Here is a 13438-nt window from a genome sequence, read left to right on the forward strand (position 1 = left end):
TGCTCTCCAGCCTGGACGCTGACGAGTTTCGGCGTTTTCGATAACGAGAAAACGTTAGGGTGCTCGCTGCGGTTCCCCTTCGGGGGTCGTTCGACCAGAGACCATTGGGATTAACGACGAACGTTTTCGCGAAGAAGGGAGTCTCTCTGGAGTTTGGCGGTCGAACGAGTTGGACGCAGCGAATTTTTTGTTCGTACCTCGAGAGTGGGCGATGAGTTCGTTTGTTTCTGGTTCAGTTTCGAGAACTTCTCCGATTTGCGTTCGCGTAAGTCTGTGTAACTTTGGTTTCGAGATATCTAACTTGAGCTTCGATAAATTTGCATAACCGAGGGTAAACGATTTAATAGATCTTTGGTTCCGGGTGTATGTTCTTTATATGTTCTGAATTTGTTAGGAACTTTGATTGTTTGATCTTTTAACTTGTGTGGATTTAAGGGTGGAGTATACGTTAATAGTGTCTCGAAGAATCTATATATGTACAAAATTCTGTGTCCAACAAAATTCTCGACAGAACGAAACGAATGAAATATGAAAACGATTCGAATTTAAAAGTAAAATCGCTAAAATCTCTTCGATATTCTTACGTGTCACGCGATTCCAAGGGACCGCGAGCTACAGTCGAAAACGGAATCGAATTCGTTTCTCGTGCGAGCCACCCACGCGCGTTACGTCGTAACGAGATTATAATTTCGTAACCGGACGCGTTTAGAATCGCCTCGTATCTCAGCGGGGTCATTTAATACCACTTAACATCAATTTCACGTTCGCCATCCAATTAAAATTATTCACCGGGGACCAATTATCGCACCCACGAGGGGCATCCTCCGCGGCGTCAAGGCCGAGGCGCACGATGAACCGGAACCGGTTACCGTGGTTGTTTCACGCGCGGACAGAAACATCAGGAGGATTTCGCGGACGCAATTAGACCTGCGAAAACTGCGTTCCAATTAACGCCCACGTAGTTCCCTCGTGGCACCGCTCGCACGCGTCTTTTATGCAACTGTTCCGGTGTGAACGGTACAAGAACCGGTTACGAAGTAATTGCGGATCTGACGATCATATTCAGGCGTTCCTCGATTATAAAAATTGGCGTAACTGATTGTTACGCGATTCGAAAGTGAACGTGGAAAGTTCGAAAAACGATAATCAGCTCTGTTTCAAAATGGCACCGCGTACTGTATTAATTAATATGTACCTACATTAACTGTTAATCCATCGAAAAGTGCGAACCCATTTCTGAAGTCGATACGATCCACATGCAACTGTTCCATAATAATTTTAGTGATTACTTTTATAACGTTGCAAGCTTCGTCGAGAACTTTAATCCAGTTTCGAAAGACCGCGAGAGAGTCTTCCAAAACGGGAGCCACCCGTCGTAACCAGATAAAAACATCGTGTAAACGAAAAGCAACCGTCTCGTTTTCAGTCTGCGACATAATTCACCGCGCGATAAATCCCTGTTGAACCAGCCAGGGGCGAAGGGCGGAAGTGCCGGAAATAATTCGCGAAGGAAGCCGCGTGGCGCAATTTACGGGCGCGCCGAGCTTTTTACCAATTTATATCCGGCCGGCGCAAGATTGTTGTTCGCCGGCCATTAAAGCGGCGCATCTCGCATTGTTCTCGGCCAATAGCACTCGCGGGCCATTTTTCAACGGGGATATTATGCGAGCCGATACCAGGAACCGTGTACGCGTTGCTCCGCCACCTTTCACCCTCGTTTCCTGCACACCCTCCGCGCTCTGCTCTGGCGCGCTTCGATTCAACGATTCGAATGGCTCGCGCCAATTCCCGGGCAACGTTCCAAACCGGTGAATGACGCCCACTCGAGGAGCCTTACGCAACGACGCGCGCCGATGCAGCAGAAAAACACGTTCATTCACGATTCAACGACAGGCAGCCAGGTCGATTCAAGATCCCGCCCGCCTTTTTCAACCCTCTTTTCATCGACAGCCGTCTGTCTGAGCTACCGACGCTGTTGCGTTCGAATGGCCCCCTTCAAGGGGCGACTTAACGAGCTGATGATTCGCTCTCTCTTACGCGGATTCGTATTTCATTCTAGAATTTTCTTCTTCTTGTCCTTCTAAGGGAAATGAGAATCTTCTGTGACACAGATTGCGAGTAGTGGTGTAATTTGAAGATGGCCAATAATTGTGTCAATGCTGCTTAAGTAATATTTACGAGGGCGAATAATGTTTCTGACGATGTAGATACAGATACTTCGCTCAAAATCTCCGAAAGTCTCTGACAATCATTCGAATTCCCCCCCAAAAAAACAATCCATGGGGTAATCAGAGATGAAGGCCAATTAGAGCGCGCCAGAATTATCTTCTTCTTCTCATCCTTCTGAAAAAATGATAATCTTCTCTGACACAGATTGCAAGTAATTCGACGATGAAGATGGCCAATAATCGTGTCGACGTCATGCAGATGCAATTACTTCGCTCCAAATTTCCAAAAGTCTCTGAAAATCATTCGAATTCCCTCTCCAAAAAAAAAAAACAATCCACAAGTAATGAGAGATGAAGGCCAATTTGAGCGCGACCGTGATTTGAACCGAATACGCGATTCCGGCGTAGGCTACGAGGCTAGCCGATAAATCAGGCGGGAAAGTAGCGAACGTCGCGGCTAATTCATACAATTTCAGACAGTCGGGTAGATTTATCGGTAGCCGTGGCGCGTGCTCGCATGTAAATAGCGAGCGAGAGAGACAGAGAGAGCTGTGGCTCGGGGCTGCTGCTAAATAATTTATCGCGACACCCGGGAACACAACGAGCAAACGCGTGATGTGTTCCGCCTGCGCTATCTATAAATCTCGGTCGAGCGTTGTTGGACAGCATCGACTCGATTACCCAGTGGCTCGTTCCAGTTTCAATCCGCCTTCGCGAGAAGCAAGACTCGCTTTCGTCAGGTGAACGAAGGTAAACAGTGTCCGCAGCCCCTGCGTTATCGTAGTAACCAACAATTTCTCGTACCCGGAAGCGTGCACCTCGCGGTTCCGTAATATTCTTCGAAAAACTTTAATCCTGCAATGCGTTGATCCAACACGCTCTCGACTAGAGCAATATTTCATGCCTGATCTGAAATTTATGGGAAAATTTGAGGGAAAGACACGTGGGTTCGCTTGTTTCGTACTTCTGTTGTTATCTAGAGTGCAAGAGCGATGGTGGTATCGATGGTACGTACGAATACGTATGGATTCATGGTGCATACTGAATGGTCACACGAATATACGAGTCCTCATCGTGGATAAATTCGTATACATGTATCATGTCGTATCGCATCATCGACGCGTCGTATAAATTGGTTCGCGTCGTTCGAAGGGTGGAAGTTGTAGCTCCAGTATAACTGAAGTCGAATTCTGATGATGATAAAATAGAGTAAAACAATTTTGATAAATCCTCTGATTAGCAGCTCGGGTTACTTACGATTAAGGAGAGTATCTTCAGGGTAGAATCTCGTCACGAATTCCACTGGGCGAGTTCTCGTTCCATCATCGACGAATTCCTCGCAGATGCATCCTCGTTTCCTCGTGATCGTAACGATGTCAATGAAGACGACGATCAGGACTCGTTTCACGTAACGATAGCGTAACTGTCTAGTCTGAAGCTGACGTAACAAGTTGCGGGACAAGTTCGTGGTGAAACTCGTCCCGGCGTTCACGCAAGAATCAAAGTCTGGGTCAATGCCGGCGGCGACCAGTTTCCTCTCGTGCGCTGGCTCGCGTGCTTTGGTCCCGTTGCGTTTGATTTATCGCGGAAAACGACCGCGCGGCTTGTAATTAGCTTGCGGTTTCTTGGCCGGTTAATTGACGCTGTTAGTTGGCTGGACGCTCGCCGTGATTGATTCGTACGGGCGAACGTGTGAATCACCGAAGAAATATGATGTGAATCGGTCGCAGCGACGCGACGGACGCGCTCGATTTTACGTTGGATTATTACACTTTTCTCGGTTTCTGGCTGATGCTTTTTGCGCGATAATCTTGTAAAATACGAGCACCTCGCGATGCACCATGGAAACGGCTGAAGTTATTGCAAAGTAAATTATAACATCGTGGTTTTTTGGAATTCGAGCGCACGAGTGAGTAAAATGATTAGCCGTGTCATTAGGGCGGATATTGCGGCTCCTAAATTGGAAAACTGATTAATGTCAGATCGAACTAATGTTTTGGAATGATTACAGTGATTAATGGGGGATGTGATATTAATCGTTGGTAAGATAGAGTTAAGGATGCGCGGAGCATCGATTAGAGTGATTAATGCGGACGATGGTGCGAAGAAGCGATTGAAGAAAGATATTGTTTTTTCTGTTTCAGGTCGTCGGTGCTTCTTCTATTTATTATAGGCGTGTGCCTGCGCGACGCCTGCGCGAAACACGTGAGTGCAGCACTTTACTCTTTTATAGTTAAACATTTTATACGATTTTAACGATAAAGCCGAAACGTCTTCCACGAAACACTCTCGGCTGCATTCCTCTCGATTTTACTGCTTTGAACCTCTTCTGGCTCGAGTTTCAAAGGGTCGCGGCGCCAATCGACGTATCTTAATGGACGCAATTTGTAGGAAATATGGAAATGCACAATGTCAAGTGTATACGGCGAACGAGCCACGCTCATTATCCGCTAATCTCAAATTAAAAGTCCCGGGGGATCGCGTTCGATGCAAACTTGCATAATTGAAAGCGGTCGATAATGATAAAATCGGAAATTCCATCGTCCTTAAGCGAATCAAATTATACAAAACTCTTCTATTCCTCTCATTTTTACATATCTTACATATATCTCCATTCTATTATTTTTTTCTAACGCATTCAAATTTCCCACAATCACGTAGATATCCACAGTATAATTGTACTTAACAATACCAACGAGTATTTTTTCTCAGTATATTATTTTAAGTAGCCTTCGATTTGAAAAATCTTCGATCCACTGATAATTTCACTCGTTCAGTAGCCTCAAAATTTCGTTGAATCGATCGTGTGTGTCTGCCTTGCTGTACGACTCCCTACGGTATTCCTAATATCAGAAGAAACAGTTTGGAGGCACTGTGGAGAGGAAAAGAAGAAGATGAAAAGATAGAAACGTGTGGGAGGAAGATCGCATCGCCGGGTAGGGAATATTCTCGTGCGAAATGGAAGTCTGGTGTGCCCCTCTGGTGAAGAGGGCTGCGGAACGGTGGTGTACAAACGCGAGGGGCAGAGGAGCAGAAACGTGGGAGACGAGGGACGATAATCTCGTTGCACGGCCGCTGTTGCCGCCGTTCTTTTTGCTGTTCTGTGTGCGTAACTACACCTTGCATCCGTCTTACACGAGAAATAACTCACCGGAGGAATAACTCAGGATCGTGTTACCCCTCTGGCCCTTTTATGCGACGCTTTGCTCCTTGAACGTGCCTCCTTTCGGCGTGTTTCTGCCTTCGACGCACCTCGCGACGGCTCGTTCGGGATTTTGCTGAAAACGACGCGGATTCGTTCGTTTCTGAGGACATTTCTTATTACTGTTCACAGTTTCAGATACTTGATACGTCTTTAGAAAATATCGCTACAACTCTTCCATTTTTTAACGTTGCTTGAATCTCCTCTACGATTTAAAGCCATACTTCTCCATCTCAAGTAATCGTATAATTGTACTGATACCAGTCAATTTCTTTGCGGTAATTATTCATTACCACTGATCGATTTCGCAAGCGAAGTATCAAGTCGCGATCGTCCACAATCCTTCCCTCTCGCAAGAAAATAAAATCCCAGCTGCGGATGGAAGCTAACTCGATTAATTGATTCTCCTGGAAAGGGACAGCGGATCAATAAAAAAAAAAGAGAATGATGGAAGCGTATCGAAATTATCGCTCGACGATGATCCACGCGCCAAGATAGCCGGTGCTCCATTTCCCCGTCGATTTAATTACGCTCGCACGGAAAGAAACGTCCCGCGATCCAGAGGGACGCTTCGCGTGACAGACCAGCTCAGGGACGTAGAAAATCCCAGCCCCGTCTATTTTCCAATTCGAGAATCGTATCTGTCCCGCGGCCGTCACGAAGCCTGTCACACGCGCCGATATTTTAACCGACGCGACGGGAAATTGCGTTTATAAATCGGCGCTGCGGTGGGCGCGTCTTCTCGCGCGCGTCGAAAAACCGGCGGGGACATCTCTCTGGACACCGCAAATGAGATTATCAACGAGGAGGGTGGCGAAGGGTGAGGCGAGGGCGGCCGGTTCTGACTTATTGCGGGTTTTTGCCATCATCAACGCGAGCCCTCCCCTTTTGCCAGTCCGCGTTGCTAATCTGAGTTAAGTGGCCGTTAGGAGGCTGAAGAAATCTTGGAAATGCTCGTGCCAATCTCCAGCGCGGATCCTCTCGCTGGACTCCTCGTTCTTATTGGGGGTTGCAGACCTATGCAAACGATCCTCCAACCCCATTCGAGCTTGGATACTTTGTTGGATTATCGCGCCATTACATTTATTTCCATTCGAGATACTTAAATCTAAATTAATTGGTATATGTAAATGTTAGTTTAGTATTATTTAGTAGCGGTTTCATGCGACTGGACGAATTTCGTATCGTGTGAACGTCGATACTTCTTACGTCCACTTAAAAATTATTTCGTAATTAAGATACGAGGGGAAATTAATCGATGTAGTGTGAATTCAAGTATCTCGACCGATTTGTCAACGGGGATTTAAATACAAACGCGAGCAGTGACTCTGGGTCCTGACATCACGAACACATGGCGCGATCCTCCAATTAGAAGTGGTTCAATCTACTTTGATCACTGTTTATTGAACGGTCGTTGCCACGCATTCGCGTTAAAGAGGTTAGTAGGTCCAGAATCACTGTCCGCGTTTTTATTATACAAGGGCGACGATGATGTCGAGTGATGCGTGGGTTCATGGGTGTGTATCGATTCTTGAAGAACCAACATTGTACCACATAGCGAATAGTTCTCGAGAATCAGTGCGTCTTACGTGTTCGTATTTAAGTAAACGGCTGACAAAACATCTGCAATAATTAGTATGAACTGTGCAGGTTGCTCATAAAAAATTTCACATGATCCTCAGTCAGATCCCAGTAACGAGGGAGGCTAGCCTCGCAAGGAGAAAGGAGTAATTGCAACAGTAATGAGAAACGCGGGAGAAGTAAACACAGCAATAAAACATAATATCGCAGAGGCACGTAAAGAGACACTTTTACGTAAAAACGCGACGGCGAGACTCGCCCAAAATTAGAGCTGCAGCAATAAAAGCGCAAGAGGAGCGCATGCGAGGCATGTAAAAAAAAAGAAACGATCGGATAATGTCAGTTTCTCAGTAGCGAATTTACGAGGAGTTCCGATCCGTGTCTATCAGCCACGGTGGATTACGAATAAAGTAATTGCACTCCTTTTACGAGTTTCCATCTCCTCCACTCGATTTCACGGTATCCACCTCGTAAAGTGAACGCGAACAGATTTTATGGATCATTTAATGGGGTGCATTTCTCATCCTCGCGCTGAGAGCTGTATTTTAATGGGGAAAACGCAGCGTCGTCGATGCAGGCTCCTCGAATTAGCATCGAGATTAATTTTTGACGTGTCCAACGGAATCCCGTGACTAATCCCCCTCCGTTGCTTGCCCCGTTTAAACGCAGTCTCACTGTTAGTTTTAACGACACTTCCGCCGTGTTCTTAAAACGTCGCGGAAAACTGCGCCGCGCAATCCGAACGGCCGCTGCAGCCCCCTTGTAATTACACCTCGCGCGCTTTACATTTCTGGGTGCCTCGTTTATGTTCTGCCAACGTTAATTTGCTCGCTTTATATTTGGCTGTTTCTTTGCGCCCGCCCTCTCCAACGCCCGATGTAAAGTTGGAAAACAGACGGCCAGGCAACTTTTAATTGTTCGTCGCTGGGATAAAGTATCAAGCGGAACGGAAGTTCCGCGGACCTTGAGGAGGAACTCGTAATTCTTCGAGTTGCAATTTCCAGGCTTCACATTTATCAAGAAGAAGAGTAATTTCCATACCCTCTGATTACGTATGAATCAAGCTGTTTGCAAATGTAAAATAGAAAAGTGCAGATGTTATTTGATGCAACGCGAATTTGTACTTTTAATTGATAGTTGTGTCTGTTATCTTGCAGTCTTAGTCGATTTTTACGTCGGTTCTCTCGCGTTTCTTGCAAAGCAATCGTGTAATCACGGTGAATCATCCACGTAAAACGAACTCATTTATATCACTCGTCCTTAAATTGCAACCTCGATGCCGCGTTTAACCAGTTAACCTTTAGTTACACGCGCGAAACGTTTCACAAAACACACTGGTTGCGTTAAACAAGGGATCTCCAGTTTGATCGAGCCCGCCGCCGGTTACTCAACCGAACGCCGCTCGTTTTCACCCTAAGAGGCGCGTGCCACCACTATTATTAAAGGTTAATCAAGAACGACACGTCCCGCTCTCTGGATTACAAATATCGCCAGAAACGTGACAATTTATTCATTCAGGCACGCGTACGGTGTCCGCAAAAAAATTAATCGCCCCGGCATTTATCGCATTTGCCAGAGGACCATCATCGACAACGCTCGCGCCATTAATCACAATCGCTTCTCGTTGTACAATTTTTAATCCAGCGATTAAAGAAATTCCCGATCGAGGCACATTTCAGTTAACACCACTTATTACCATCGAAAAACACGTCGTACATCATCATTACCAAATCCACTTAACTTCTCCATCTGCTCGAGCAACTCCATCTCTCTTTCTCCCTCTCTTCTCTCGTTTGACGCGTATCCTCCGCAGTGGCCGTGATTCGAGCGCACGAAAAAGTCGAGGAGGAAAAAGACGCGCGTTCGTTAACGCGCCTGCAGGCATTCGCGAGGGCTCGTCAACGACGCGTAGCGGCCGCGATAAATTCGCCGTTCGTGTCAGCGTCGTCCCCGTTCAGGCCTGGGTTTATCGGCCGGATCTTGGCCAGACGAAATCGTCGTGGCAATTTGCAGGATCCGCGCTGCTGCCCGCTGCACCACGCTTCATCTCTGCGAGCAGAACGGTACGTGCACGCGGTGATTATTAACGGGAAGGCGTTGCTGGCGCGGTTGCACTCGTTCACGGTTCACCGGCTGACCCCGGACAGGGGAGGACATCAACTTCCCCGAAGCATTTAATTAACTCTTCCCCAACTGTAATCTGGTACGATCGTCAAACATCGAGGACCACTGGTCGATCGCTCCTTTGACTGGCTACGTTTCCTGGCGAGCGTCCTCTGCGAACGGCTCGAGTGGACGGCTCGTTTTTAGACACGCGTCATTTTGATCAATATTGACTGAATGCCCACGATGTTTGGCGAACCGTGGAAGGTATACGTCATAATTAATTACAGTATATTTATGGCATAAACGAGGAAGTGGAAGGAAATTTATCGTCTTGCTACGTGTACTTCGCTTTGGACATTTTGGACGTGAATTTTTGCTGCACTCAGATTGTTTCAGTTCTGTTGCGGATGTACGATGGAAATAGCTGATGTAAAAGTGCGTGGGTTTCCCGTTTTCGTTGCTCTCAGTGCTAGAGCGAAGGAGAAAGTATAAGATCGGTGATATGAAACTCGTGGGCATGCGAGACGCGAGTTTTAATACTTGGCGGTTTTCAAGCAGCCCGCAAAATTTCGCCGCAACCGACGCAGCGGGAAATGTGGGTCAGAAGTTGAACGAAACTATCCAACTGAAATTGCGGAACGATTAATTTGGTAAAAATGAGAAGTGCGCGTTAATTTTCGCAATAATTCCGACTAATCCAGAGCCTCGCGGATGTAAGCCCGCGAGGTGCAGTAAATCGATGCGTTTAAACCCTCGTTTTTGCCACCGATCCCGTTCCACCCCTCGCGCCACGAATTCATGGTCTACATGATTAATGAACCCCTTTTTACCACTGCAAGTTATCTTCGTATTGCTGGGTCGTCGCTGGCAAAAAGCATTCGTGCTTATCTGGCCCCACTAATGTCGCGATTATTGAACTTCGAACAGACCGCACGAAAATGCGTGTCGCGCGTATCCACGCGCAGTGACTTGCTCGCGAGGAAAATTACACGGTCAATTAATTTCTTTCGCCGGAAATTTCGCAGAAAAATCCCACCTGCTTCTCGTCGAAGCTAACTCTTTTAGAAATGAATAATTGATGCCTGGAGGGAAGATAAATTGGGAAAACTCCACGGGATTCCTCTCAATTCTTTTATTAGCTCGAACATTTTTCCACGAGAGTGAACGTGCACGCGTGTCAAACTGTTTCTCAAGATTAATGGCAGAACAGACATCGCAACTTTACCAAACTCCAAGCTTACATTAATTTAAGTAATTTTAGAGCTAGATACTGTTACAATATTCGTTACGCTATTAATTTCGAGAAACTTTTTTAACTGCCCACACACCTCCACGCAATTTTACTATTATTTGGACGTCTCGATTTGAACAAAGGCTCTCAAAGAACGTATCGAGTCGGAAAACAGCGGTTTGAGATAGGACGATCAAGAACGCGTCCTGTGAAGGCGCGAACAGGAACGAGTCCGACAGGTAGGCAAGCGTTACACGATCGAGCAGCTTAATCCACTGTCATCGAGATTATGTTAATCTCGACGCGGAGGAGCGGCTGAGTTATTCGATCGGTCGTAGAAAGCCCCTCCTGCGGGATCGTTGCCACCGGGATATTGGATTATGTTTCACTGTTAACAGGTTACGTTTCGTATCTCGCCAAGGCAGACGCGCGACGCGCCGGAGCCAATGCCACGGTTAATCGACTACAGGATCGATCATGGAAACGGACGCGATTCAACGGCGTCGAAATTCCTCAGCTTCGCACCCTGTTAATTGTCCCTCGTCCACTGAACAATCCTCTCTCCAGTGAGCGCGAAAAATTTGTAAACGGATACACGATCGATCGGTAATGAAATATTTTGCGGTTTGATGCTGTCGTTCTTATGCGAACTGTATTCGTGATCGCGATTTTTTATAATAATAGCATAGACGAAGCTTCGATCTCGTCGAGAGATGATTTTTGTATTAGAAGTGTACTTTAAGGGTTGCAAGAGAGCGTGTGATTATTTTGCACCCTTGGTATCTTGATATCATTGGAATTATCTTAGACTCTTGAACTTCTTCTTAGATTCCTTCGATAACTTGGATTCCCTCGATATTAGATTCCTCTAATTTTTTTTTCTCACATTTTTCATATCGAAGTATTGGATTTTTATGTGACATCGTTCGATTGCTTTGGAAGAAAACTACCCTTTTCGTCGAGGGACCATCCGAGATCCTTGAATTCCTTTTAAACATTGGAATTATTTCAAATCCTTGGAATCGCCACTAATATTTTTCCGTTTTAAATTTTGCAGTCATCTCTGGCACTTGGGTTCCATTGAGCCTTTCGAATTATCCGGGAACCCTGAATACCTTGGAGCCCTTGGAGTTGCGTGACACTTCATAAACCGTCAGGTATTTTTCAGGTTCCCCGTTTGAACGTAAAAGGGAACGGCGGCAATTGAAGACTGTGGGACTCGTTAAACAGTAGAAGCAATTTCTCGCCGGTTTTCATGGTCCTTTGGAAACAGCTCGCGATGGCGACGCGTCAGCCCGCGAAAGGTGCGGACGTTGCACTTCCTCGACGCGTAACCGCTCCGTATTAGCATAAATTAGCCGACGGCCCGTGCAGGCGTCGTAAACCTTAGCAATTGTAAGGTCTCCGCTTTGATGTTGGAAACGGTTGAACGATCGTCCGGTTTAATGCAGTCACGCGCGTACGTCGTCGAGGTTAAGCGCATTCTTCGACGTAATTCGCGTAATTGTCGCACGGCGTCCGAGCGTTCGGAATGGGCGCAGGTTATCCAAATGGACAGTGAAATAATTCGCGCCCTTTATGCGTCCAGTCGTATCCCTCCGCATGTCCATTTCGAGCCCAATCCGCTGGACTAAAAAGGTCTGACACTTGATGTAGGAAACTGTGAATTTCTGAAGCATGTAAAAACATGCCACTGTGAACATACTTGCATAAATTACTATAATTGGTATCTCGTATTTTCGAATCGAATAAAAGCCAATCACCAAGTTTCACGAAAGACATTTGGTAAAGGTACGCGAATATGACGAATGGTTTCTTAATTCTCAAGTTTTACCTCTAATACAGATTCCGTACTTTCTAAATCATTAACTACCACTGTTTCATTCAAACGAATTACCCATGCGAATTTGCATTCATTCAATTCAACCCTTCTCTGATCGTTAATTCCTCCAATAGCAACTCTGCGCACCGTAAATCATCGTCTATGAAATGTAGTAAATTGGACGTCGAAATGGATTTTCATAAACCCGTCGAACGAGTACGGTAAAATATATTCCACGAGCATTCGTGAATACCAATTAATCGCTATACCCAATCTTTACATCTAAACTCTCTCTGTTCCTAATTCAATCCCCTCAGTCTCTTCGATACTAACTTTCGTGCGACATAAATCACCTCTCACCACTGTCCATTTAAATTAAGATGACCAAACGAATTTTCAGAAACCCGTATAACAAATTTACACGAAACGCCTACCATTTCCATAAAAGTAGACGAACATGGGTCGATCTCAGCATCCGATCGTCACGGTCCGTTTCCAGTTAATTCAATCTCTTGGCGAAATTCTGCGGCGCGAGTGGTACGCGCCACAAATCATCGTTTACCCGGCACGCAGCTAAATCAAACACTCGAGTGAGTCATCAGACAGAGTTCCACGAACGAACCGCGCGGAATCGGCGACAGACACCATCGCTGTCCGCGGGAACTGGGTTAAGTCGGCTCCATTACTCGGCGATTAACACGAGAAGTCGGCGAGGGTGTACGGCAGTCGACGGTTCAATTGCAGCCGACAGAAGTCGCGTTCTCCAAGATGTCCGCCTCGCCTGGCAATTATTAGTCGTGTGGCGCGCGCGTCCGCTAGTCTGCCGGGGAAATAGTCGATCGTTTCACGCGCGTGTCGTCCGATGATGTAACTGGGACCGCTTCGCGGCAGCTGGCGTCGTGTGCTTTCGCACACGCGCGTCTCGGTTAGTCACCGCTTAAGGACCCGTTTAATTACTTGATTTATCGCGGGCTAGTCGCGATCGCGCGCACATTTCTGTGAGAATCGCCAGAGGCCTAATTTCTCGCTTCTTTCGTCCCCTTTGCGCGGCGGTGGTGTTAAAGGGTGAGTTAAAGGGAGCGTGAGTCATCGATGATGTTCGAGATCGCGGAATCTGCGCAGCTGTTGGACGAATCTCTCTCGATGAACCAACTGATTCAGAGGGTGAATCGAGTACTCTTCTGTTTGGGGCTCTGTACATTCGTCACGCGCCATTGTTCACTTTCACAGTGATATTATCGAACAAGACAATCTCTCAATTAATCAGATACTAAATGAAAAAGTGTGATAAAAAGATTCACATCCATGCAATCTTTCTAGCCATTTTT

At 46.3% G+C, this 13438-nt stretch overlaps 1 protein-coding gene across 5 annotated transcripts in view; it reads left to right on the forward strand.

The window, feature by feature from the left end:
• Ppn (proteoglycan-like sulfated glycoprotein papilin) overlaps positions 1-13438 on the forward strand; it is a 121327-nt gene that overhangs the window by 74420 nt on the left and 33469 nt on the right. For all 5 annotated transcript variants that reach the window (XM_076906626.1, XM_076906629.1, XM_076906625.1 and 2 more), the window contains exon 2: positions 4313-4373. In XM_076906626.1, coding sequence (XP_076762741.1) covers positions 4313-4373 — 61 coding nt within the window. The remainder of the gene's footprint in view (positions 1-4312; positions 4374-13438) is intronic.

The sequence above is a fragment of the Xylocopa sonorina genome, chromosome 13 (genome assembly GCF_050948175.1).
Source record: "Xylocopa sonorina isolate GNS202 chromosome 13, iyXylSono1_principal, whole genome shotgun sequence".
NCBI lineage: Eukaryota > Metazoa > Arthropoda > Insecta > Hymenoptera > Apidae > Xylocopa > Xylocopa sonorina.